Source organism: Anopheles aquasalis, chromosome 2 (assembly GCF_943734665.1).
Source record: "Anopheles aquasalis chromosome 2, idAnoAquaMG_Q_19, whole genome shotgun sequence".
Taxonomy (NCBI): domain Eukaryota; kingdom Metazoa; phylum Arthropoda; class Insecta; order Diptera; family Culicidae; genus Anopheles; species Anopheles aquasalis.
The window spans coordinates 32,510,001-32,532,500 of record NC_064877.1 but is presented as its reverse complement, the minus strand read 5'-3'; the positions used below and the strand labels follow the sequence as shown (position 1 = coordinate 32,532,500).

The window sequence follows — 22,500 nt, the reverse complement described above, 5'->3', positions numbered from 1 at the left end:
ACGAATGAGCGGGAGGAGGAATGTATAAATTGATATAAAAAAATGCAATGCAGAAAATAATACCCAAAAGCCCCTCGCAACGAAGAACAAATAATGATGTGACAAGGAAAGGTGCAAGTACAAGCGATTGAGTAGCGAATGTTACTGTGTAGTGGATAGTGGAACACATGATGAACACTATTTATGTCCTACACACACCTCCCATTCACCAGCTAGAAAGACTAGGGTAAAGCAATTCAGTTTTCTACATTATACTCGAGGCGTTGGCGGGGTGTGTTACGTGCAATCGCTTCAAATGCGATCGAGAGTAGCGAATATCATTACAACAGCCTTCCATCACATCACGACGGTAGTAGCCCACGGAATCATATCTCGGAGCGGGAATCGCATCGCGCAGCAATCGCACCAGCGCAGTCAGGCCTCATATACTCCAAACAGAATCGGCATGCTGCTGCCCCAGCATTCTGATGGTCCAACGTCGTTGCGAGAGGGAAGGGAGCGCTCATTGAAACATACATTAGGCAGTAAGATCGGCTTCATCGTAATCGCTTGCAAAACCATGCGCCCGCAATACGTTTCTCGTTGATTTGTGTACGTTTTAGTTGCTAGCTTTAACAGCTCTTTTAGACGAATGCTATCGGTCCTTGCCACTCCCCGCGAGCAAACTAAAGATAATTGCTTCTCGAGAATCACGTGTGTGGTATGAGTCGACAGAGGGCAATGACTGATTGTGCAGAGGGCTACGAAGCATTTCTTTTGTTCGTTCGTTCTGTTTAAACGAGCATGTATGCTGCTCACTTGCAGCATCGCTATATAATACTGCTGTAGTAATACTCATGGCTAGATTGAAGCTTTCTAATGTAATAATCTTCCACCCTAGAAGAGGAGGGTTTCGGAGAAGGGGGTCGCCGCTGTAAAAGTGATGGAATATTGAAGCTAATGTGTAGCAGTGGCAATGGGAATGTGGCAGGAGAGGGGGGGAGGGGTTCGTTTTGAATTGGTTTCCTTTTTACCGGGCGCCAAAAATAATTCGTATGTAAGCATTTTGTTCTCCTTTCGTTACGTGCATTACACATAAGGGGTGGGTCATGTTTTGTCCTCATCTGTTTCCTTACAGGCAAGCACTAAGTCATTAGATTAAAGTATTCTAACGAAATTGAAAAAGATGAATGAACGATTTGGTCTCTTCTTATACTTTGTCGCCTCTGCTAGCTAGTTCCCAATCAGATAGCGTTGCTCATTTGAATCGATTCTTGAAATTTTAGTCCTACATAAGTGTACCGCACCTGTAAACACCAACCAACCAACCAACTAACCAAACAGTTGAAAATCCAAATCGAAATACGGCGTTAATGCAGCCGATTGGATCAGAAACAGAAGGTCAGGTAACACCAAGTACCTGTCTTACCGTTCCGTTAACTTTGTATAGTAACGATTTTAACATGTAAAGCGATTCTTTTATGTTTTTTTTTTGTATCTACTATCGCTCCCAGCGTTACATTAAGATGTACGGATATCCTTTTCTCTATACACATCGTTACCATGACCATACATCGCCCGGTGGAGAGTGGGCGACGAGTATTCTTTATTCAATCCTGGTTTCCTTTACTATTGGTGGTCATAACTTTGGTCTAAGTTTTACAACAACGATTTGATGATACTAGTCGAGCGATGGAAATGGATAAGATAAGTTAGTGTGGTCTGTTTGGAAGCAAATGGCATCGTGAAGATGATCCGCTTCCGCTTTGCTTCGATTATCTTTCCTCTCTTGTCCTTCCGTTGGGGGAAACGCTTTATTGCCAAATATTGATTGCTGATGAATTGCGCACTTACCTTTCGCTTATTCCATTCGATCATCACACGATAATGCGTGCCGTGCCATATGTGTAACTGAAAGTTACTGGGAAGCAGCGGGCAGTGTCATGATGTTGTTTTCGTTACCCATTTTTTATCATTTTGCACATCGTTTCTAATTTTTCGGGCCCAGTTACGGGGAATCAACAATGAACGCTTAGGACAAATTCGGATCTTTTGTATGACTCTATAAAATATCCTTCATCATGCGTCGTGCGTCGTGTGAGAAGTTGCGTGGATCGCTTCGCTTTCACTGTACTGTTGTAGTTCGACGTGAACAATCGTTTTGCGCTTTTGCTTATTTATTGTATGATTCACTCAATCGTTATCCGCATTATTGCAGCAGCGTGCAAATCAGACAAAAGTATATATATATATATATAAATATATGCATATATAACAGTATAAAAATATATTTGATGAAAAGGACTAAACTCATATTATACACCGGGCGGGAATGCTCTGTATGAGAATAAAGCATTTAACCAAATACGAACGTCTCATGATTTTATTACCGAAAGGGCATTGAAGTTGATGGATAAGAAACCATGTGATCAATCCGTATTATCAGAGATTCACTGGGTAAATCGTTAACAGGGAATCCGTTATGCTCAACGGAAAAGGCGATAACGCTTGAATATAATTCAAAATCAATTCTATGTTCACAGCAACAGTAGCGCTTCGTTTAGACACTCGGTCACCGTGTTTTATGCTTTGTTTACGTTTGTATCATCACAAGCTGATAAGAACTATCTTAATTGCAGCTTCAACGTAAGATACAGTTCACAAAATTGATCAAGTGATTTCTCTGCCATGGATCGATGCCGGCTGTGCATAGTGGCGTCGTCGTCGTTGAGTGGCGTCGTCTCGATCGAGGAAGAATCGTTTCGGTACAAGATAGAGTCGATTTTCCAGCTGCAGGTAAGGCTGTGCGACTGGGCGGAAAATTTGCTTGCTTGCTCAACAAGAGATATTCCGTGTTTCAGTTTGAGATAACGGCAAACCTACCGTCCCGAGTGTGCGATGAGTGTTTTAGGAAAGTGGACGAATTCTACGACTACGCTCAAGAGGTACGCAAAGCACAAACGCTCCTGATCGAGGAAGACAAGGAAACCCAAGTCCAGTTTGTGGATATTCAGTTGGCGGTAGAAAAGAATGACGAAAGAAACGAAGAATATTCGTCTTCTCATCTCTACGAAGACACCATCGATGGTACAGATGATATACGTGAAGATTGTCTAGAACAAAGTATTAATGATGACGAGGACTTGGTCCAGCTGAAAAGTAAAGAGTATGAGAAAGACAACGACGAATCTGGCGAAGATGATGAGGCATGCCAGGACGAGCAGCTCGACGATAAAACCCACTTATCTGCGCTCGAGAGTTCCAAAGCGGACGCCGTAGACCCGAAACTAGAGGACCCCAAGAAGCGATCCATGAAACAGAAGTCCGCCAGAATCCGCGAAGAAGACGAACGTCTGAAACAGTTTTACTCTATGACTTGTGAGATTTGCTCTGTTCAGCTGAAGTCGTTTCTGCTCCTCCAGAGGCACTGCCGAGAGGTGCACAACCAGCGGGGCTATGTGGAGTGTTGCGATCGAAAGTTTTACCGTCGATTCAAGCTGATAGACCATCTGTCGCTTCACACAACACCGGATGCATTCCGATGCGAGCAGTGCCAGAAAAACTACAAAAGCCGATCCACGCTACAGCACCATCAACAGCTCTGCCATGGGGAAGCCAAGGAAAAGCTGTTCCAGTGTGACAAATGCCACAACTCTTATTCTAAATCGTACCAGCTGAAAATGCACATGAAGCGACACATTCAAGCACCGTGCGAACTGTGCGGGAAGGTGCTCTCGTGCCAGCAATCGCTGCGTGTCCATGTAAGGCACATGCATGGCGGGGAAGACGAGAAGCTGATCTGTGATACATGTGGGCAACAGTTTCGCACCAAGCCGGCACTAGAGCGGCACGTTCAACAGCACCTTGGGGTGGCAGTTCCGGTCGACAAGCGGCAGTGTCCACAGTGTAGCGTATGGGTGTCGGGGATAAGAGGACTCAGGATGCACCTGCGTAATGTGCACCCGGCTAAGGATGCGGTTTTTGAGTGCGAAATTTGCCATAAGCGATGCAAAAATGCCATGACCCTCGATCATCACCGAAAGGGTGTTCATGCGGAGGATAAGTATGAGTGCGATATTTGCGGGAAGCGTTTTAAGCGTCCAATTTATCTGAAGGAACATCGCGCCCTCCATACGGGCGAGTGTCTCTATTCGTGCGATATCTGTGGATTGGCCATGAATTCGAATGGCAACATGTACGCGCACAAGAAAAGCAAACATCCCAAAGAGTGGCAAGAAGCACAACGGAGGAAAAAGCTGGCCGCCGCTCCAGAAGCGCAACACTGTACAAATTCTACTCAGGAATAACGTTACCTTACGCGTAGGCAAGAAACATTAACATCTGTCCGCCCGGATGATCCTGTGCGACGAAATGAAACGGTAGCCGGAGGTGCAGGAGGTGTATGCAGTTACCGTATACAGGGCGCTCTCTGCCATCGCATCGGTGCTATGCTAAGTGAGCCGTAGATTAATCAGGCCTTGCTACCCGATCGACCGGATCTGACCGCACGTGTCTTCCGGTTAAAGCTGAAGTCCATGTTGGAGGACCTCTCGGCAAAACTCTAATTTTAAGACCTTCTTTATAAAAACTGAGCTCTCCGGTATGAAATACAAAAAAAAACATTATTGTTCACTGTACTACAAGTTCATTTAATTATTCCACAAGCTACTATATGAAAAAAAACATATACAATAAGCCAGGATAGTGAAACTGCTACAGTAAAGAACAAATCCCCGAATTTCACGGACACTCCCGGACTCAGGGGCAATAGTAAGGCAACGCAATAAAGATTTTTCGGTAAAAATCGAGAAATTAGTTTGTTCTTTTTCAACGGACAGTAGCAACGGCTCTCGGGCACCGACACTTTGGTGGACCCCCAGTCCAAAGAAATTGTTTAAAATGTTTATACCAGTAAGTTCAACTGCCGAGGCCTTGTAATATTTTTTTCACAAACTTTTATGAGATAAGCCGCTTTTGGCCAGTATCATGACTGAACATCTGAACACAATAAGGCATAAAAGAGTAAGTTAGAGAGTGAAATCAATCCGTTCGTGTGCTACAGGAACGGACCACGGTGGTAAACGGGCATTCAACCGTTCGTTGCACCCCGCGAACCGCAGCACCCGCCCGTATCCGCCCCTGTAACTCCCACAGCATCACCAGCAGCGGCCGCGCTAGCTCCATCCATCATCCTCGCATCCAGCTTCATCAACGGGTGTCAGCAGCCTCTGGATCGGTGGCGGTAGCATTCCGCGACGAACCACCACCCGGAGTTAATGCTAGCAATCGCGTCTCGGTGGTCCGTGGACGGGGAAAGGCTGGACGAAAGCACTCCAGCAATAAATCCGTGCGAAAATCCGAAACGGTGAAACGGTTGTGTGCGTGCGTGTTTCGTGGCTGGAAAGTCCCGCAAAATTCTTCGTCTTCAGGACGACGGCGATCGCAAATCCTTCGCAAACAGGATTCCAAACAGCAGGAAGCGACGACGTTTCCGAGGGCAAACGGTTGCTGTGGCTGTGTTTAGTGTGAAAGCAATAGTGCTCATCTCATCTCCCAGCTAGTGTGCGTTTTGTGTTGATTTTTATTGTGCATCTTGCACGGTTCGGGAGAAGAGCGAGAAAGCGTTCGAGCGACTGGCCCCGGGCACCACGCAGCCTGGCCTTATCCTGCCGCCCCCACCGTCCCATTCGACCGTTGACCGTTGGTCACTGTTGGTTCCAGAAAAATAAAGCGAAAAAGTTTACAGATTACCACGGCGATCCGCGAGTTTTCCCGCGAGGAAAGGGTTTTCCGTTTGTGAGAAAAATACGTCGTGCGATGTGCGAGTGAGAGAGGGGCAGTTTTTTTGGTGTGCAAGTGTATGTGTGTGCGCGGTGTTGAATGGTGAAATTTACCGTAATCCAAGCGCGAGGTGCTGCACACGTTACGCCATGGCTGCCACCAGAGGTGACCAGTTCTGATGGAAACCAATAGTTTCCGCTAAAAGAAAGCCCGTCAACAACGCCAGAGCATCTTCCTCGTGTCGTGCAGTGCAAGGTTGGGCCGTTTTCTCGCTGGTTTGTCCGAAAACCCGTGGCCCAACGCCGTCCACACCAACACCAAGGCAACGAAACGAAAAAAAAGTGCTCCGCCGTCGTTGTCGACGTCGTTTTCCTCGTGGAGCGCCACCATCTCGGCATCTTGACGCGCGGCCTACTGCCGCCACTTGGCGACGACACCAGAAGGACCTTCAAAAGGCAGAAATTGTGTGTTGCTCGGTGAGTAGCGTTTTGTTGATAAGGTCTTCCTGTCCGTGGAATGTGCGTTGTGTGGCCCGCTATTGTTTATGCCGCAGCGGCAACGAGCGTTCGAGAAAAGGGGTCGGGGACCACGCCACCGTCACCACCGTCGCCGCCGTCGTCGCTCAATGATCAATAGATGGGATGGAAGAGCGGAAGTCTATTTATAGTGATTCATCCCGTTGTCACCGTCGTCAGGGCCCGCGCGAGGCACCCATTTTCGAGTTGTTTTAGCTTCCGTCTGTCCGGCTATTTTGCGGCCATGATACGGGTTTTTGACGTTTTGCAAGCAGCGCGTTGAGTAACGCTCTACACGATGCTGCCCGTTTGTGGGACGAAAATGGGCGAATTTCAACAATCTCGAGTCTCTCTGGTGGTTTGACTGCGGGAAGGAGGAGGAGTAGGCCATCTCGCATTACGGTCGACCACCCCTCTCAGGCGAGGATGTGCATCTCAGCTCAGCTCCGCGTTGTCGTTGGCTTTGCTCCAGCCGTCAAACGCCGTCGCTGGCTGGTGGCGCTGACTGTGAGGGTTTACCGATGTTGCGGCATCCACCTCACGCGTGTTGCCGCTCTCTGTGTCAAGGCGAACGCAATTAAAACGGGGACAGCCTGTGGGGTTGACCACCACGATTTTACCGAGCGCCACCGCACCTCTTTCTCTTCTCGTACTCACCGAGGGGTGGTTGGTTTTTTCTTCTTGATCCTTCCGAACCGATGCTCAACCCTTCGAATCGAAGTAGTCTGGTTTCGCACGCACTTCACCTTGTAGAAGAGGAACGGAAAGGCCTGCGGCTTGCCAATTAGGTTCGCTCAATTGTCCAGTCGCTCGGGGGGACAAACCGGGGGGAAGCCAAAGTCATGCTGGGCGTCGAGCTGGTCAAGCAACAAGAGCATACGCATACGACCAATGCGGCGAAAGGTCACACCGCAGCAGCAGCAGCAGCAGCAGCAGCAGGGATCCATGTGACGCGGCCTGTAACACCTCAAGGCAGCGAGGCAAAATTGGTTCCAACCCTGAAGCGGCTGCGAACCTGTTGCTCCAGTGACACACGACGCCACCGAGCAGCAACAGGTCACCTTCGAATCGCACTGATGCACTGCCTGCCGGACCCCGAATGATCGCGATCAATTATTGCCCACACTTGCTCGCCCGGAGGACATGGGTTGCGCTCGCTGCTTGCATAACGCGGGCCCTGCCTTTGAAAGGCTTTTCGGTGACACTCCAAAAGGTTATCGGAAATTCTGCTACCACAGCGATCCAATCAAAAACAGAGAAGATTGTTTTCGCCAACATTCATTCGCTTAACAGCTAAAACTTTTTATTCTTTTCCTCCCTCCGCCCAGCCGAGTGCTACTGAAGGTGTTAATCTGTTACGAATATAGATGCTTTTACAGCATTTAAAGCCCCCCCCGTTTCGTGTTTCGTCAGTCAAACCGGCTCCTACCCCACGCGGCGTAGCTTCTTGTCAAACACTTATCTCAACAGAGCAACAGAGCAAAGCAAGCAAGCAAGTAGTTGGCGCTTACGTGAGCAACAACTACTGACCAGTTGCAAAGCCCCGGTGTGTTAGCATCTTCCGCGTTGCCACCTTTCTCGTGGAACGTGTTAGAATGTTTTTTACCCCTCCTCCTCCTCCTCCTCGTCATCTCTCAATTTCCTCGTCTTCAGTGCACGCTTTCGGTGCTCCTGCAACGCTGGAACGCTGGTATAAATAACAAACCAGCTTCAAAGTAATCAAATGATCCTCTCCGACAAACACCTGTGGTGGGAGGATGACGACTGGATGGCGCGAGGCCACGCGGGCGGGTAAGGTTTTGCTGTTGGCACGAGCCTGCTCGTTAAGACAACTTTGTAGCCCCCACACCACATCAAGGCCTGCTTAATGGCGGACTCCCGCCGATCACACATCTCGATCATCGTCCTAGCCACGCTTCAAACCAGTTACTGTCTGGCTTGTTACGTCATTGTGATGCAGCAAATTGATGCAAAATCCCTGCTTTTCATCCGATTCGTGACGATTTATTTATTTGTCAGAATATTAGGAGCAAGGATATTATGGTTTTATTGCAATCGCAACATGCTCTGGCTGTTGTCCTGCTTCGGTACTACCCAGTTTCGCCATAATCGTAGTAACGATGGCAGGCACTGTTGCAAGTTCTACGCGCAAAATGCGCAACCCCGTGCTCTCCTCCTCTACCTCCCAATTGCTTTTCCAGTCTCCAAGATCCAAGTCCGCGCAATTCCCTCCCGTGCGTGCAGTTTAGAACATTCTCTGTTTTGTGCATTGTGGCGCTTGTACAGTGATTCCATCTATAATTTCTTCCCAAAAAACCAGTTCCTTTAACCGAATCGCACCGCGCAACGAGCAGGAAAAGAGCGTCGCCGCCAGCACCCACCATTCGTAGCTAGCGAGTAACTGTTGTGGCCCATCACCTGGAATCAAGCGCCCAACCCACCAACCAACCAACCAACCTACCGGCACGGCAACATCTCCCGATCATGACCCAACTGTACGGTGACAGCACACCGGTGAGCCTGGCGGACGATGTGGCAGCCACGACCATCGAGTGTCCCCACGTCCAGCCGGGCATCGATCTAGTGACGATTGTCAAGCGGACCAAAGCTCCCGGATTCCCGGCCGTCCACTGCACGATGTGCATCGGAGACAGTGCTGCCCCTGACAGTAGTGTCTCGTCGCCACCGCCACCACTGTGGCTGTGCCTCAAGTGTGCAACAGAGCTGTGCGGAAGGGCGGGAAACCAGCACGCACTTCTGCATCATCGGGTAAATGCGGCCGGCCACTTGCCAACGATCGAAGCGCGCGACGAGTGTCATCCAGAGCGCCACTAATTGTTTATTGTCTGTTGCGTGTGTTTTGCTTGTGTGTCTGGTCTTGTACGTGTGCGTGTGCATGTGTGATTGGATGTATGTGCCTGTGTGTATCTATTGCCATTCTAGAATACCGGCGAGTTGCACTCGCTAGCGATAAACACGACCACGTACGAGGTATGGTGCTACTGCTGCGATGATTGGGTGAAGCCGCGCCCCGAATCGCAGGTGGCCATTGTTGTCAAGCTGATGAAACAGGTGACCGCGGAGGATGGGCCGACCAACAACTCCCAAGGAGCACCAGACGCTGAGCTGGAGCCGAAGACGAGGAGCAACGAAACGACGGGTGTCACGAACAGTTACGGTTACCCATCGCGTGACGGAAGCAACATTCTCGATTCGCAGCAGCCGCGTTTACCGGTCGTCCGGGGGCTTACGAACTTGGGCAACACCTGCTTCTTCAACGCGGTACTGCAGTGTTTGGCCCAGACGCCGTACCTGTTGCCGATCCTGCAGCAATCGACGATCAAGGACGAGCAGAAGATTGTACGGGTGCCGGGTGGGGTGCTGCAGTTGCCTAACGGTGGTCCGGAACTGCTGCTACCACCGATCGAAGGTGCACTGGATACGAGTCGTACCCTGACGCAGACGTTCGCCAATCAGCTGGCTGAGATGACGAGCGGAAGGGGTGTCGGTGTGCTGACACCGAAGCGGCTACTCAACGAGCTGGCCAATCGGTGGCCCCAGTTCGGTGATGGCGATCAGCACGATTCGCACGAGCTACTGCGCCATCTGCTGGAGAGCGTCCGGAGCGATGATTTGCGCCGCTATCAATCGCTGATCCTGCAGTCGCTCGGTGAGCTGCGAGAGCTAACGCCGGGCCAACGGAATGCCGATGTGGAGGCTTACCGGGCGAAGGTGAAGTACTACGGCGATCAAATCGCCCAGTGGGCCTTCCTGCCGGATCACGTGTTCCGTGGTTCGCTCGTTTCCACCCTTACGTGTCAGGATTGCTACGGTACCTCGTCGCAGCACGAGTACTTTATGGACATTTCGTTGTCGCTTTGTGCGCCCAGCACATCCATCCCGGTGTCGCTGATGTCGGTGGCACCGATTAACCGGACCGCCCGTGATGATACCGTGGAGCCTCCGGATGATGATGCGACGAACGATGAAGATCCGACCTCGTCGGCGGATAATCTGGTCTGCTCGGTCGGTATGAGTGCGGAACGGGCGGCACAGATGGCGGAGCAAGTGGCACACCGTCGTAGCATCGATGAAACGTCGTCTCCGGACACCACGGCCACTGAGATGCCACTGGTCGAGGGGTGTGCTGCGCCGGGAAAGCGGCGCCAGCGTACGTACAGCCATGCCGATTGGAGCAACACGATCGCACCGCGCTACCAGTGCGAAGACGGTGAACAGTCGGTACAATCCTGTCTGAACAACTTCACCACCGTGGAGCTGATGAGTGGACTGAATCAGGTTTGCTGCGACTCGTGTACGAAACGCCAGAACACAGGCAAAGAGGTGAGGACGAATGCTACCAAGCAGTACCTGATCTCGGTACCACCGGCCGTCCTCATTCTGCACCTGAAGCGCTTCGAGGCCGGCATGTACGGGATGCTAAGGAAGCTGGCCACCCCGGTTACGTTCCCGTTCGTGCTCGACATTGCTCCATTCTGTGGTTCGAAGGTGAAGCGGGCCACACATATCCGCCCGGGGCAGAAGCGGATCCTCTACTCACTGTACGGTATCGTTGAACACTCGGGCTCCATGTACGGGGGCCATTATGTCGCGTACGTGAAGGTGCGGCCACCGTTCGGCCCAGACGATGAGCGCTGGAAGTTTATACCGCAGGGCTCGAAGGATGAACTTGACCGCCGGTCCGAGCATGAGATGGCACGCGAACAGGCACGCCGTATGGGTGTCGCAACGGCGGCCGGTGTCACTAGCACCACCACCATCGCGACGCACCAGCGCGACAGTGATGACTCATCCAGCGGGGACGATGATCCATCGGAGGTTCAACAGCAGCGGCACAGGCTGGACGATTTCGCTGCAACCAACAGCGGCTCGAATCCTGGGACGTTGCCAGGGACAACCGATACGCCAACGGCACCACCCGGCAAGTGGTACTACGTATCCGATAGCTACGTGCGCGAAGTGACCGAGGAGAATGTGCTGAAGGTGCAGGCCTATCTGTTGTTCTACGAGCGCATGTTTTAAGCGGCGATCGTGCTTTGACACCGCAACCCCCGGTGGCGGCACGCGCCTACTTTGTCGTGCCCCGTGTAGCAGCAACTCTCGAAAATAAATGCGCCGACTGTTCTTCTTCTTCTTCCTCTTCTTCTTCTCTGCAAATTAAATCCTCTTCACGTTTAAAATCTGGTCATACAGAAAATAGTTAGAAAAAATAGCGTTTTTGTACCTTCCATGCGGAAGAACAAAGCTACAGCGAAACACACACGTTAACAATAATAAGCATGATGATCATGATCAACAGCAAAAACAGCGTAGCCACAGGTGTAACTAAAAATGTCAAATCAAATCGTTAAACATCTAGGAATAAAGTGGTTCCTTCACTGAGTTTACTACCAATCTCTGGACTTCTCGATGGACTTTCTGTTCTTTTCTGTTTTTTGTTTGTTTGAGTGCAACATCCGTACGGTCGGCGGTACCGCTTAAGAATGGGGTACAAATTAATGGTAACCATCGTGCGTGCGTTGTGGCCAGGGGGCACGCGGGGATGGGTAGAGGAGGAATGAACAGGTCGAGGTAGGTCACACATCACCCGCCGCATGACCACGACAACAAATGCTCTCGATTGCATATTCATTGGTCAAATTGTGGCTGTCGACGACGACGCTCAATCGACGACCGTGTTGTTGCTAAAGTCCAGACAAGCACCGCCAGTAGCAGCAGCAGCAGACCGGCCGTCACATATTGAAATGGGGATTCCGGACGCGATGGGATGTCAAAGGGCAATTGCCTTTCGCCATCGAAATCATTCGCCCATCCTTTGCCGCTGCCAGCACGTGCTGAATGTTTAATTTGGCACAGGGCCGACTCCTTTGGACTCCGTTGCAGTTTCGATGCGACATTTCTGTAAACTGAACAACGAACTGTCCGAACGTGCTGCTGCTCTGTACGCCGTCGCCGAGTAAGATGCGAGACGAATCTCCCAAGGACTCATCGTGGCGTGTTCCCTGGTGACCTTTTTGGGGTGTGGAAGGTTAAGAAGATAAGAATTTGTTTGAAAAATTAGACTACAATCCGTACCCGCCCTCGGTGGGGCAATAATCTCACATGCACAAGGTCTCTTCCCCGATAATCAGAGAAGAGTACACCAGGGGGCCTACTACTATGTGGGGTGCAGGAAGTGTTTTAGAACGGACGCACGCACGCGTATCTGTGTCAGTGTGCTATAGATGCGTTGCAGGTTGCTGAGATGAGCGGTTTGAACTTTCTACTCTGCTGTTGGAGCTGCCCTCTCTACTCGCATATCGAGTCATCTTGTGAACAGCATCATCTCCCAGCTCGCCACTATCGGCTTGTTGTTAGCCATGATGATGCGCTACGGCGTTAACCGTTAGGCGGTGTGATGGTGGGAGGTGGCTTTGTTGCTTACGATGCATAGCGGGGCCATTCTCATCATTGGCCAGCCAGCAGGATGATGGTAGAGGTGGTAGGCCTTTCCCACGTTGTGCCTCCGTGGATGCATTGTCCAACCAGCCAGTGAACGCGGAAATCAGCTGCTTGCCAGGGGCACCAATCCGAGCATACCTCGATAACGATGATCCAATTACTGTGTAGAGTAGCTCCCTCGGTCGGCATTGTTCCCAAAACATGCATACCTCATCTCTGTGCAAGCGTTCCATTACACAAAACATGGTTTTATGAGACAAACATTCCAACGATTCTCGATAGCTCGATACTATCATGAGTTAGTTGATTGCGAAAGCGTTGCATCGACGCGGTATCAGAGAGAGAGAGAGAGAGAGAGAGCCCCTAGAGTGCCTCGTGCATCCTTGAACCGGTAGAGTTTACCTTGAAAGGGGAAACCGAATCGATCGAACCGTGATGTCGGTCCATCGACCGACCGCAGTAAGTAAAGCGGCCACCAGTTTTTTTTTATTTTGTTTGCCATCTTCTCGTGCATGAGAGCATGCTCGAGTTTTGTGCCACTGTTCATCGCATTTTTGATTACGACGAGCGCGTAATCTACGGCGCTATCGGTCAAGGACAGCTTGGTGTCTTCAATTATGTTCTTACTGAGCTGGGTGCCGCAGAGCAGCAGAGCCGGTGGGGTTGGCTTCGCTTGCAGACGAAGAGTCCTTCACCTCACCCGGTCAAGCACCTCGCTCAAGATCATGGTATCATTCACCTACAGGAACGTGTATATCACTTGTTCCATTTATAGAAGCGATGTCCCTGTTTCACTCTTCTAGAAAGTTCTCAATTACTTCAATGTATTGGAAGTAACTGGTGGCGTCTTGTTATCTTAAATAGTTGAAGATCTCAGATAATCCGTGAGATATTTCAAGAAATGTTCCCTTGAACCATTTCTTCTGAAGAACGTTCAAAATCTTTCCACAACCAACGGAGCGACGCAAACGAATGCCATTTGCATCGAATCTCAAACCGTATCTGGCCATCGTTGTGCAAGAGTTGACGGTGATTTAACGAAGGAACCCTTGGCTTCACCTCACCTCACCACTGAATGAATGCCAGACGAATGTGGTGTGGAAATGAAGCGTTCAGCAGCCGTAACAACTCGACTCGACTCGCCACACTTTTCACTATCTTATCCCCTGGGAGGGGAGGTATTTTGTTTCGCAAAATTTATCAATTACCCACCAGAACCAGCGCCGGCATTCTCTGCGATCACAAAGAAGCGCTTTTCCGCGTTTCTCTGGCAAAACGGGTTCGGTTGCGCCAATGATTTGAGGTATATAATACTACTGCTGCCGCAAGTTTTTCCCGATTTTCCGATTTTCCTCTCCGCCTGGATGTAACCCCCAGTTGCTTGGGAGTTATGTGCGAACGGCGGTACGTACGTTTCATGGTCGGATGGATTGGCATGCCAATTGTAGTCCGTCGCCGAGCCCCCCCCCCCCCCCCCCCCCCCCCTGTGGAAAAGTGGTTCAGTAGGGCCCTTATCTTGCGCCATTCGAGCAACCGAGACTGGAACCGGTGACTCGTTGATGACTGAAACATCTATTAACGCTGCATGCTGCATAACTCGCTGGCTTCTTTCGCGGTTAGTGATATGAGTTAAATAGATCAATGCTCTGATCTGATGACCCATCATTCCTCGGCGTTGACTGGCGCCCGTTGAAAATTGATCCAATGACAAAACGGTTTTACAAAATAACATAAAACCCCGCTGGCCAAGAGTGCACCTCTTTCGCTACGGTGGTGGTCCGATCAACGACCGACATCCAGCACCAGCAGCCGCGCCAGCGTCAAGCCAGTCGAGAGCTAATCGGTTTCGGACGGTCTGAACCCCCCATTACGAATGGAGCAAACACCGTGGCGCGAAACGGGTTGAAAGGAATGGTCGGATGGTGATGTAATCTGTTGTTTTGGAACTGTCAGAGGCCAGACCAGACGGGCGCAACAACGCCCAACGAACGACGAAAAGGACGATGGCGATGACGATGGCGATGACGACGACCTCCCTTTGACCGTCTGCTGAGCTGAGCTGTAGATTGGAGGCTTCAATGGCCTTCGACAGGGAGCCAGCGAGAGAGAGAGAGAGAGAGAGAGAGAGAGAGAGAGAGAGAGAGAGAGAGAGAGAGTGAGTAAGGTGTGGACCCCAAAGTCTGGGGGCACAGATTGATCGTCGTCGAACGTTGAAGAGAAATGGCAACAGGGTTAAAAAGGTTTACGGTTTCGGTGTTTGGTCGAAACATCTGTTAACATTTGGATAGGAGGGCCGGAGGGGAGAAGGATGGAAGAAGGAAAAAAGCCATCTATCGTTCGTCTTCGCATCGGAAAATGGGTCGACGATAGATTGGGCGATGGGGTTGATCGCATGCATAACGCGCCCTGTTTCTTTGTTGTCCAAGTCGTCCGAGGCAGTGAGGTTGGTTTTTTGCACTTATCCAACCATCTTTCCCCCCCTCCCTCGCGTGTATGCGACATTGGACACTGTAAACATGTAAACTCAATATCCAAATCAAATTAAAATTCCATTGCGAGCCTACTTGGAGCCCTTTTTGGGAGGTACATTCGATGTCATCGAAGGCAGAAGAGTGTCACCCGATGACGAGCAAAGAGCCCCGAGACTCGCGAGAGAGCATAACCGAAAGACAAAGCGCCCATCAATCAAACAAACGCAGATAATTCGTTTGATTTAATGCCAGCAAACGACGACAACGACGACACGGAATTCTGGAACTAAAAGACAAACACATTATCATTCGCATTATTTTTGACGTGCGGGGTGAGGGTGGTTTTGTTTTTTCCAAACGGTTTTTTTTTGCCCATTCGAGTTTTTGCCCATTCTGTGTTTGCTTTGCAGACAAACAACAGTAATGGGGGGGGGGTCGGCAAGTAAAGTGCCAGCGCTGCCTGGCTCCTTATAATTTTACGCTTCCTTGGCCGCGCGTTACGCTGCCCCCTTTCACACTCTCGCAGCTACTACCCAAAAGGTGCGCTCCCTGGATCGTAATGAGGAGCGACACGATGAAACACCTTACCGTGCCGTTGAATTTGTCCGTCCAAAGTTTTAACTGCGTTTAACATTATGACGCGATTATTACACGACACGATGGATGGTGCCACGCGGCATTCACGTCGATGTTGATGATGATGATGATGATGATGATGATGATGAGCAGTAGTAGACACACGCGCCCCCCCGGGGGTTGTGTTGTTGCGGAATGGTATGAATTGTTGCCACGCGTAACTGCTGATTACGCGTGTCGCGACGACTGTCGCGCTGCTCTGGTGGCCCACTTGTGGTCCCCGCCACGCTATCACGGCCACAATCAATTATGTTTTGCCGCTGCTCTATTCGGACGCTCCTCGGCGATGGGGGCGATTCAAATTTCGAAACAGCTTCCACCGATTTCACCGCCAAATGGGAGGGGGCGTTTGCCAAATCTCCTAATCAGCATTAGCGCTCGTTTCCCGCGCTGCTCACTCTTGAGCCAAGTTTTCGAATCGTTTCGCTCATGCTAACGAAGAGAAATGGAGCCAGCGAATGGAGAAAAAAAAATCAATAGAGGGACAGTGGTACTATAGTTACTGCTGTCGGAGTGTAGCAGCACCTTGTCCAGTTCGCTTCTTTTTTCTGTACTTTCACTCATGCACCAGCGCAGCAGCAACATGTTTCGTGGCCATCGACGGTTTCAAGGCCCGACCCCCAGAGGGAAGGGGGACCAGTTATTGATGGTCAATACCTTCTTCCCTTATCGTGTTGCGGTGCTTTTGCTACAAATTTGCTGCATCTCTCGAGCACCTTCGTAGCACTTTTTGATGCGGTCACCCTGTCCGAAGGGATTAGTAGCTGGTGGTAGTGGTGGGGGAGGTCACTGTGAAACGTCTTTCACTTTTGATTTCTTTCGAGTTCCCCGGTACGGTGCGGTGCAGCAGAAGAAGAAGAAACCGGTTAAGCAAGAGAGGTGAGAGTCTTTGCGCTTGGATTTCAATCATCGGACGTCACGCGCAGCACACCACTCCGATGCACTGCTTGATGATGGTTGTCATCGCGATACGGTGCCTCCTTCGATGATCGGTGGCAGTATCTGGTCACACTGGCACCTTCCAGTGACAGTACACTTCGTCATCGAAGAAACCTGCGGCACGCGATTGTGATCATTTCCTTTGCCCCCACCCCCTCGTTTGAAGAACAATCTGCTGCTGCTGCTGCCTCCTCCACCGATGTCGATGTCTATTTCTGGTGTGCCGTGGTGGCACAACCGCCCTTCCGCACCGGAAGAGACCCCCCCCCCTCCCCCACACGGTTGGGCGGTTGGTTTTTGGGGGCCATTCCGCCGCTCGCCAGCACCTTGGGTGCAGTTCTGTTCTCCTAGGCCGCCGCTCCCCGTAAGGAGATGGCGATCAACTTGACACGAACCATGGTCGCTCGATGTCAACCTTCCCCGGGTGTTGTGCCGTTGCACCAATGTGTGTGCGAGTGGGTCAGTTCTAATGGCCACCATCATCGAGCAGCAGCAGCAGCATCATCATCGCTGTTGCTGCTGTCATCACCACCACCACCACCAGTGGGTCGTGTGGCAGTCAGACCACAGCCTCTCTCCCTCTCTCTCTCTCTCTCCCGCAAGGTGATCGTGTGGCGTTGGTGACACTCGCGAGCTAGTATCACGCACCGAGTTACTACGACAGCGAGTTCGGATGTCATTCCGCGATTCCGCGATTGTTTTGCGTGTGTGTTGGTGTGCAGCGGGAGTACGTGATCGCGTGCGCGCGCGGGGACTGTATATCGAGCGCATAAAACGCGCATGGTGCAACGCGTTTGATTAACCTTCACTCGCACGGTGCGCGGTGCGCCACGGATGAGTGGCGATGGCAGCGTGTAAACCTGATCGCGGTCATCTGACGATCGCCTCGGGTCCCCCAAAGAAGAGGTGAGAAGGTTTTTACGATGGCGTCGTCACACCTTGTACCGTACCGGTTCGCTTATAGAGACTTCTCGAAGGAGCGGTTGGAACAACAAAGAAACAAGCTGCTTCCATTCGCGCGATCGATGCGGTGCGTCATAGCTGTTGTGGTTTGGTGTTGTTTGCGGTCGCCAGTCGTAACAGGAGAATCGATCGCGTAAGACCTGGCAATCCAATTTGTAGAGTAAAGATTCACGTGAGATCTAGCTGCGTGATCGTAATTCAAATGCTCTATCAACAGAACAGATAAAATCCATCAAATCCATCGGTGTTTGGTGGAACTTACCACCGAATGTCACCGTCAACGACATTCGAAATGCCGCAAACACCCTCCCGGCCGGTGTTAATGGGTATGCAAAGCGAATGCGCAAGTTCAAGCACTGGGCAACCTTCAGACATTCACCGTCGGTTCGGATCGCGCGCCAAAAGGAGCGTCGCAAGCGCCTTAATCGATGCGATGCAGCGTTTGCAGACGAACCCACGAGCGTGCCTGAGGTCGGTTGTTGGTATCGCACCGCAACGGTATCGCCGTGCGCCGTCTCGACCTTATCATGGTCAATTGAGGCACACTGCTGCCCCTAAACGTATTCGTCGTCGGTCATTTGCCAGCCATCACCTCTGGTGTACTGACTGATTGATTGATTGACTGATTGGTCAATTGATTAGAACATGAGACACGACACCACGCGGTGCTCCCGTTGTGACCTGGACACGGACCCGGACATTAGGTTTCGGTAGTTGCCCCCGTTCCGCGCTCCCTTTTCCATGCTGCCACTGTTAATCGTGATTGACGTTCAGAGGCGATGTCTCCGTAGCAAACTGAAACAGCTGTTTCAAAATTGACGTCAATTCGGCGCGGTTCGATGGTCCCCCGGGTGAACATCGCGCGTGAAAAGGTTGAATCACGTGGAACATCCTTTTTTCCTCCCTCAGGACGACACACGCATCCCAATGACTACTGTGTCGCGAAAGTAAAGTGTATTTCGATTTATTTTGAAAGTTCCTGTTTTATTCCCCCAAATCAATTTCGTCCCCATCAAAGTAATCCCTCCTGGACATAATGCACACTCCCCAACGGATTTTCCAGCTTTGGAAATACTTGATAAAGTCCACTTTAGGGATAGGCTTGAATACCTTTATCAAAATTTAATTTACGAATTATCTGAATATGCTAATATCATTAGCAAGGTTAAGTTGTTAGTTGTTAATCGAAGGTTTTCCAACAGCAATTTTTTTATTTGTTGGGCGTGAGTCTTATTAATTGACGTTGATGGTCGTCTAGGACGTTCTTCGTTTTCACGGTTCCTGAGCTTCTTGGAAGTCTTTTGACCACTTGTAAACATTTTTATTTAACTTAGCATAGTCACCAAAGGCTTTCTGCATCATTCTTTACCCCGCCGCAAACTAAACTTTATGTAAATTCTTTGCTCCAAAAATTTCGTCATAGCGAAAAACCAGGAATGCACTTTTAGTACCACACAAAAAAAATTGTATCTCAAAAACTAATCATTATTTTAACGCGAAACTTGGCATGAATGTCAATCAAAGTACTGGCAACCTACAAAAAATACGAGAATTATAAAATTCGTTCACACGATCAAATAGAGTACCCATTCATCTTACTTTCGTGACACAGTAGTACATGCGCTCAGATTATTACTCATACCGATGCTAATGGGCTCCTGGGGCCAGCATGCTAATAGCATTTCAATCGGTATGACGCTCGAACGCTTACTGGCGCGTCGAATGACGTCCACTGCTACTGATTCGCGGGTGGCAGTAATCTGGTTCGATTCCATTAATCCAGTTCACGGGCCATTCCATGATGCGAACTCCCTTCTTCTTTCGAGATTTTTAATGATGTCAGAGACGGCTCTAAGTGGCCCGCAGCACGCCACTCGGGAATGGAAGGTTTTGCGGACGTTCAACGAGACAACGTGATTGGCCCAGTTCTGATTGTTGCCCGTGTGCGGCAGTGGGTTTATTTACAACAACACTCTGCTCTCTGCTACGTAGCCTTTCCAGTCGCAGGTTGGTGGGTGGGTTCGTTGGTTGGTTAGTAGGTTGTAGGCTGTAGGCTGTGTTCTTATCATCATTCAGCTTCAAGATTGGACGCTACCGCTTTTCAATAACATTCATCATCAGCCAGCTGCGCTAACACTGCACGTGTCAATCATCATCGCTGTGGTTACGTTACGATCATCGCATAGAATATAGACCGTGCATTAGGCTAGTGTTCTTGTCCGCCCAACCCCCGTCGAAAGCCGCTTGCAGGTTATACAATCGGGAAAATTAGTAATCACAAACTGCTGATTAGATTTCTCAACCTTTCCTGTGCAATATCTTTCTTGCTATTATCGCAGACCATCAAAAACTTTAGGAAATAATGTTGAAATAGGATGATTTCATCGGAATACACATCACAAAAATATAGTTATGGTCGGTAGCGGATGATACGACTTGAACTTAGATATTAGAGACATAACATAACAAATAAATCATAATCATGCACCTGAAACGTGAAATCTTGTAGCATCTTTCGATCTTTAATTGTTAAATGATCACCCAACAATAGCATTGCAATAACGAAGGCGAGAAAATAATTTTAGAAAAGTAAAACAATTTAAAATGCTTCCAAAGAATTCCTCACCATTATTTTGCTTCAACGGTGTGTAGGCATTTATTCAACGTTGAAGCGACGTGGCCAACCGAACCATTTGGATATTTTTGTATTTCTTGTACACTTTGCGTGGAACATTCATCACGATGACGCCAAATGACATGCTTTTGGGATTCACTGTTTCTTTTACGGATTCTCTCAGCATGACCACAAGGCATTCTGGTGAAGTCATCGCATTGCTGGTCGCGCACGTGCCACCGATGCTTGTTGTTTGATGAATCACGTTTCTTGGGATTTGATTTGATTTTTTTAAATCGCGAGTCGAGTTGTAACCTTTGAAGTGGGATGGAAATGAAGTTTCTAAATTTACGTAATTTCAGCAACGCTTGTAACAACGCCATGAAACCCTAAATTCATTCTTGTGCTCTCGACGATAGCTATAGAAAGCGTAATTATGCTGTTTTACTGGTAGGCGAATGGTTAGAACCGGCCAAACAGGAAGGGATAGCGGTGAGAGGGTTCATGAGTAATGTGCTGCGGTCTGTAGCTCGATTGTGATACAATATTTTCATCAAGTTTATGTCGCCTCGCTTCGCCATCACTTCTACGCCATTCGCGCCATTTGTTCGAGCAACCGGACGGACTATGCATCATCGGTTTGCATCTCCTGTATGTGCCGCTGTAAACCGGTGTGCCGCCGGAGCACAGGCACACTCTGGCCGGTTCCAACATTGATTGGTCCTATCGTTAGACGACGTCAGAAGCACACACCACGAAGCCAGCCCCCCCGTGGGTGTAGCCAATCACCGAGAGTGTCACATTGCCATGCACGCTGCTCCCTCGGACAGTGTCTGCGGCGCCACCTGAAGCGTACGGTTGTTGCTTCGCGAAGACCACGAGCGTGATAGGAAGGTGAACCGTCTACGGTGGTTGGAACAGGGGTCGGGGGGGGAGGGGGATTGCCGTTTTCAAGGATACCTTCCGTTATGATTGGCCGTTTATTACGGTTGAGGTAACGGGCAATGCTTTGCATTTGTCGGATGATGTGGATCATTATTTCACCCGGAGACAGCTACTGGACGGACAGGTGGAGGAGAGACATATTGGTTGTTTAGGTGGGAAATGAAGTCAAGATAAAGAAGGAAGCATTTCGTTTATATCGTTTGCCAATTATCCATAGAATTAACAATTTTTTATCTTACTCTTACTCTGGAAAACATCCATAACCTTCTAGAAACGTTATGGCCAACGGCAAAGACATGAAAGGTTCGATTCCATCAACGATTACGAGAATGAGTTTAGCGATCGTTATGGTAACGAGTCCAAGGACTCTGATAGGTTATGCATATCTAATTAGTGCTGTTTAATGCTGTTAAGTCGCTCTACTGCCGCTGCTCCGATTAGCAGATTTAAGCAGCCTTAGTAAGGGCCCAGAGATACTGACTAATGACCGTACTGAATCGTTCATCGTGTCAGCACGAAAGTATTGCAAACCCCTAATATAAATCGCAATGTAAAATCAGAGTTTGTTTATTAAACTTTACTAATGCATACCTCTTTCCCATTCTTCTCGTTACAGGCCCCATCTAACAGAGTGGTTGATTTTGCAACACAAATATTGCAACCGTTAAACATATGAAAGTGCTTTGAAGTGGTCTAACGATTCAAGTAGGAAATACAAATAGCACTCTTGCCTGTGGCATCAGATAAGGAAGGGGGAAATCAAGGAAGCCAATCCTCACCTACTCGCAACGTGGCATCGAATTGAACGCAGCGTGAACCGCCAACAGGAATCGGAATATTGATTAGTTTGTTTAACGTAGCGTGTGGTATTCATCCTTGGCATACCAAATTAATCAAACGTTATGTTGAATAATTTGATCGTTTCGTGTTTCTCGTAGCACACCCGAGATTCAGAGACACTAATGATAGAGATACACAAAAGAGGAAGCAACAAATTAACTAAACAGTATCCGTGAGGGATTCCCATCAAAGTTCCTACAATTAGTGGTGACATACTGGCACCACAAAGAAGTTCGCTCAGCTCTCTATCGGTTCGAGAAGATGGTCCTGGATTGAATGAAGTTACCATCACCCCAGTGCGTACATTTGGTCGTCTGCCACAAGCAAAATGCGACGCACAAGTCGCAACTCCTTC

The 22,500-nt window shown here is 49.5% G+C and overlaps 3 protein-coding genes across 10 annotated transcripts in view; all 3 read left to right on the top strand.

Moving 5' to 3' along the window:
• Positions 1-2,336, top strand: part of LOC126579117 (uncharacterized) — a 10,070-nt gene extending 7,734 nt beyond the window's left edge. For all 3 annotated transcript variants that reach the window (XM_050242438.1, XM_050242446.1, XM_050242429.1), the window contains one exon: positions 1-2,336. This exon is cut by the window's left edge and continues 76 nt beyond it. The gene's annotated coding sequence lies outside the window, so the exon portion shown is untranslated.
• A 331-nt stretch (positions 2,337-2,667) lies between these two features.
• LOC126581766 (transcription factor grauzone-like) lies at positions 2,668-4,510 on the top strand. Its single transcript, XM_050245644.1, has 2 exons — positions 2,668-2,775; positions 2,841-4,510. Exons 1-2 carry the CDS (start codon positions 2,668-2,670, stop codon positions 4,284-4,286), a joined length of 1,554 nt encoding a protein of 517 aa, XP_050101601.1. The 3' UTR covers positions 4,287-4,510.
• A 676-nt stretch (positions 4,511-5,186) lies between these two features.
• The window catches only part of LOC126571613 (E3 ubiquitin-protein ligase RNF19A-like), a 29,255-nt gene continuing 11,941 nt past the window's right edge, over positions 5,187-22,500 (top strand). For 3 of the 6 annotated variants that reach the window (XM_050230287.1, XM_050230286.1, XM_050230285.1), the window contains exons 1-2: positions 5,189-6,236; positions 21,922-22,500. The exon at positions 21,922-22,500 is cut by the window's right edge and continues 201 nt beyond it. In XM_050230287.1, the coding sequence (XP_050086244.1) occupies positions 22,474-22,500 (27 nt within the window). In that variant the 5' untranslated portion in view covers positions 5,189-6,236; positions 21,922-22,473. Of the gene's footprint in view, positions 6,237-8,428; positions 8,510-8,595; positions 9,045-9,218; positions 11,691-21,921 lie in introns of those variants that run through there. The other 3 variants (XM_050230288.1, XM_050230284.1, XM_050230289.1) reach the window with 3 other exon arrangements.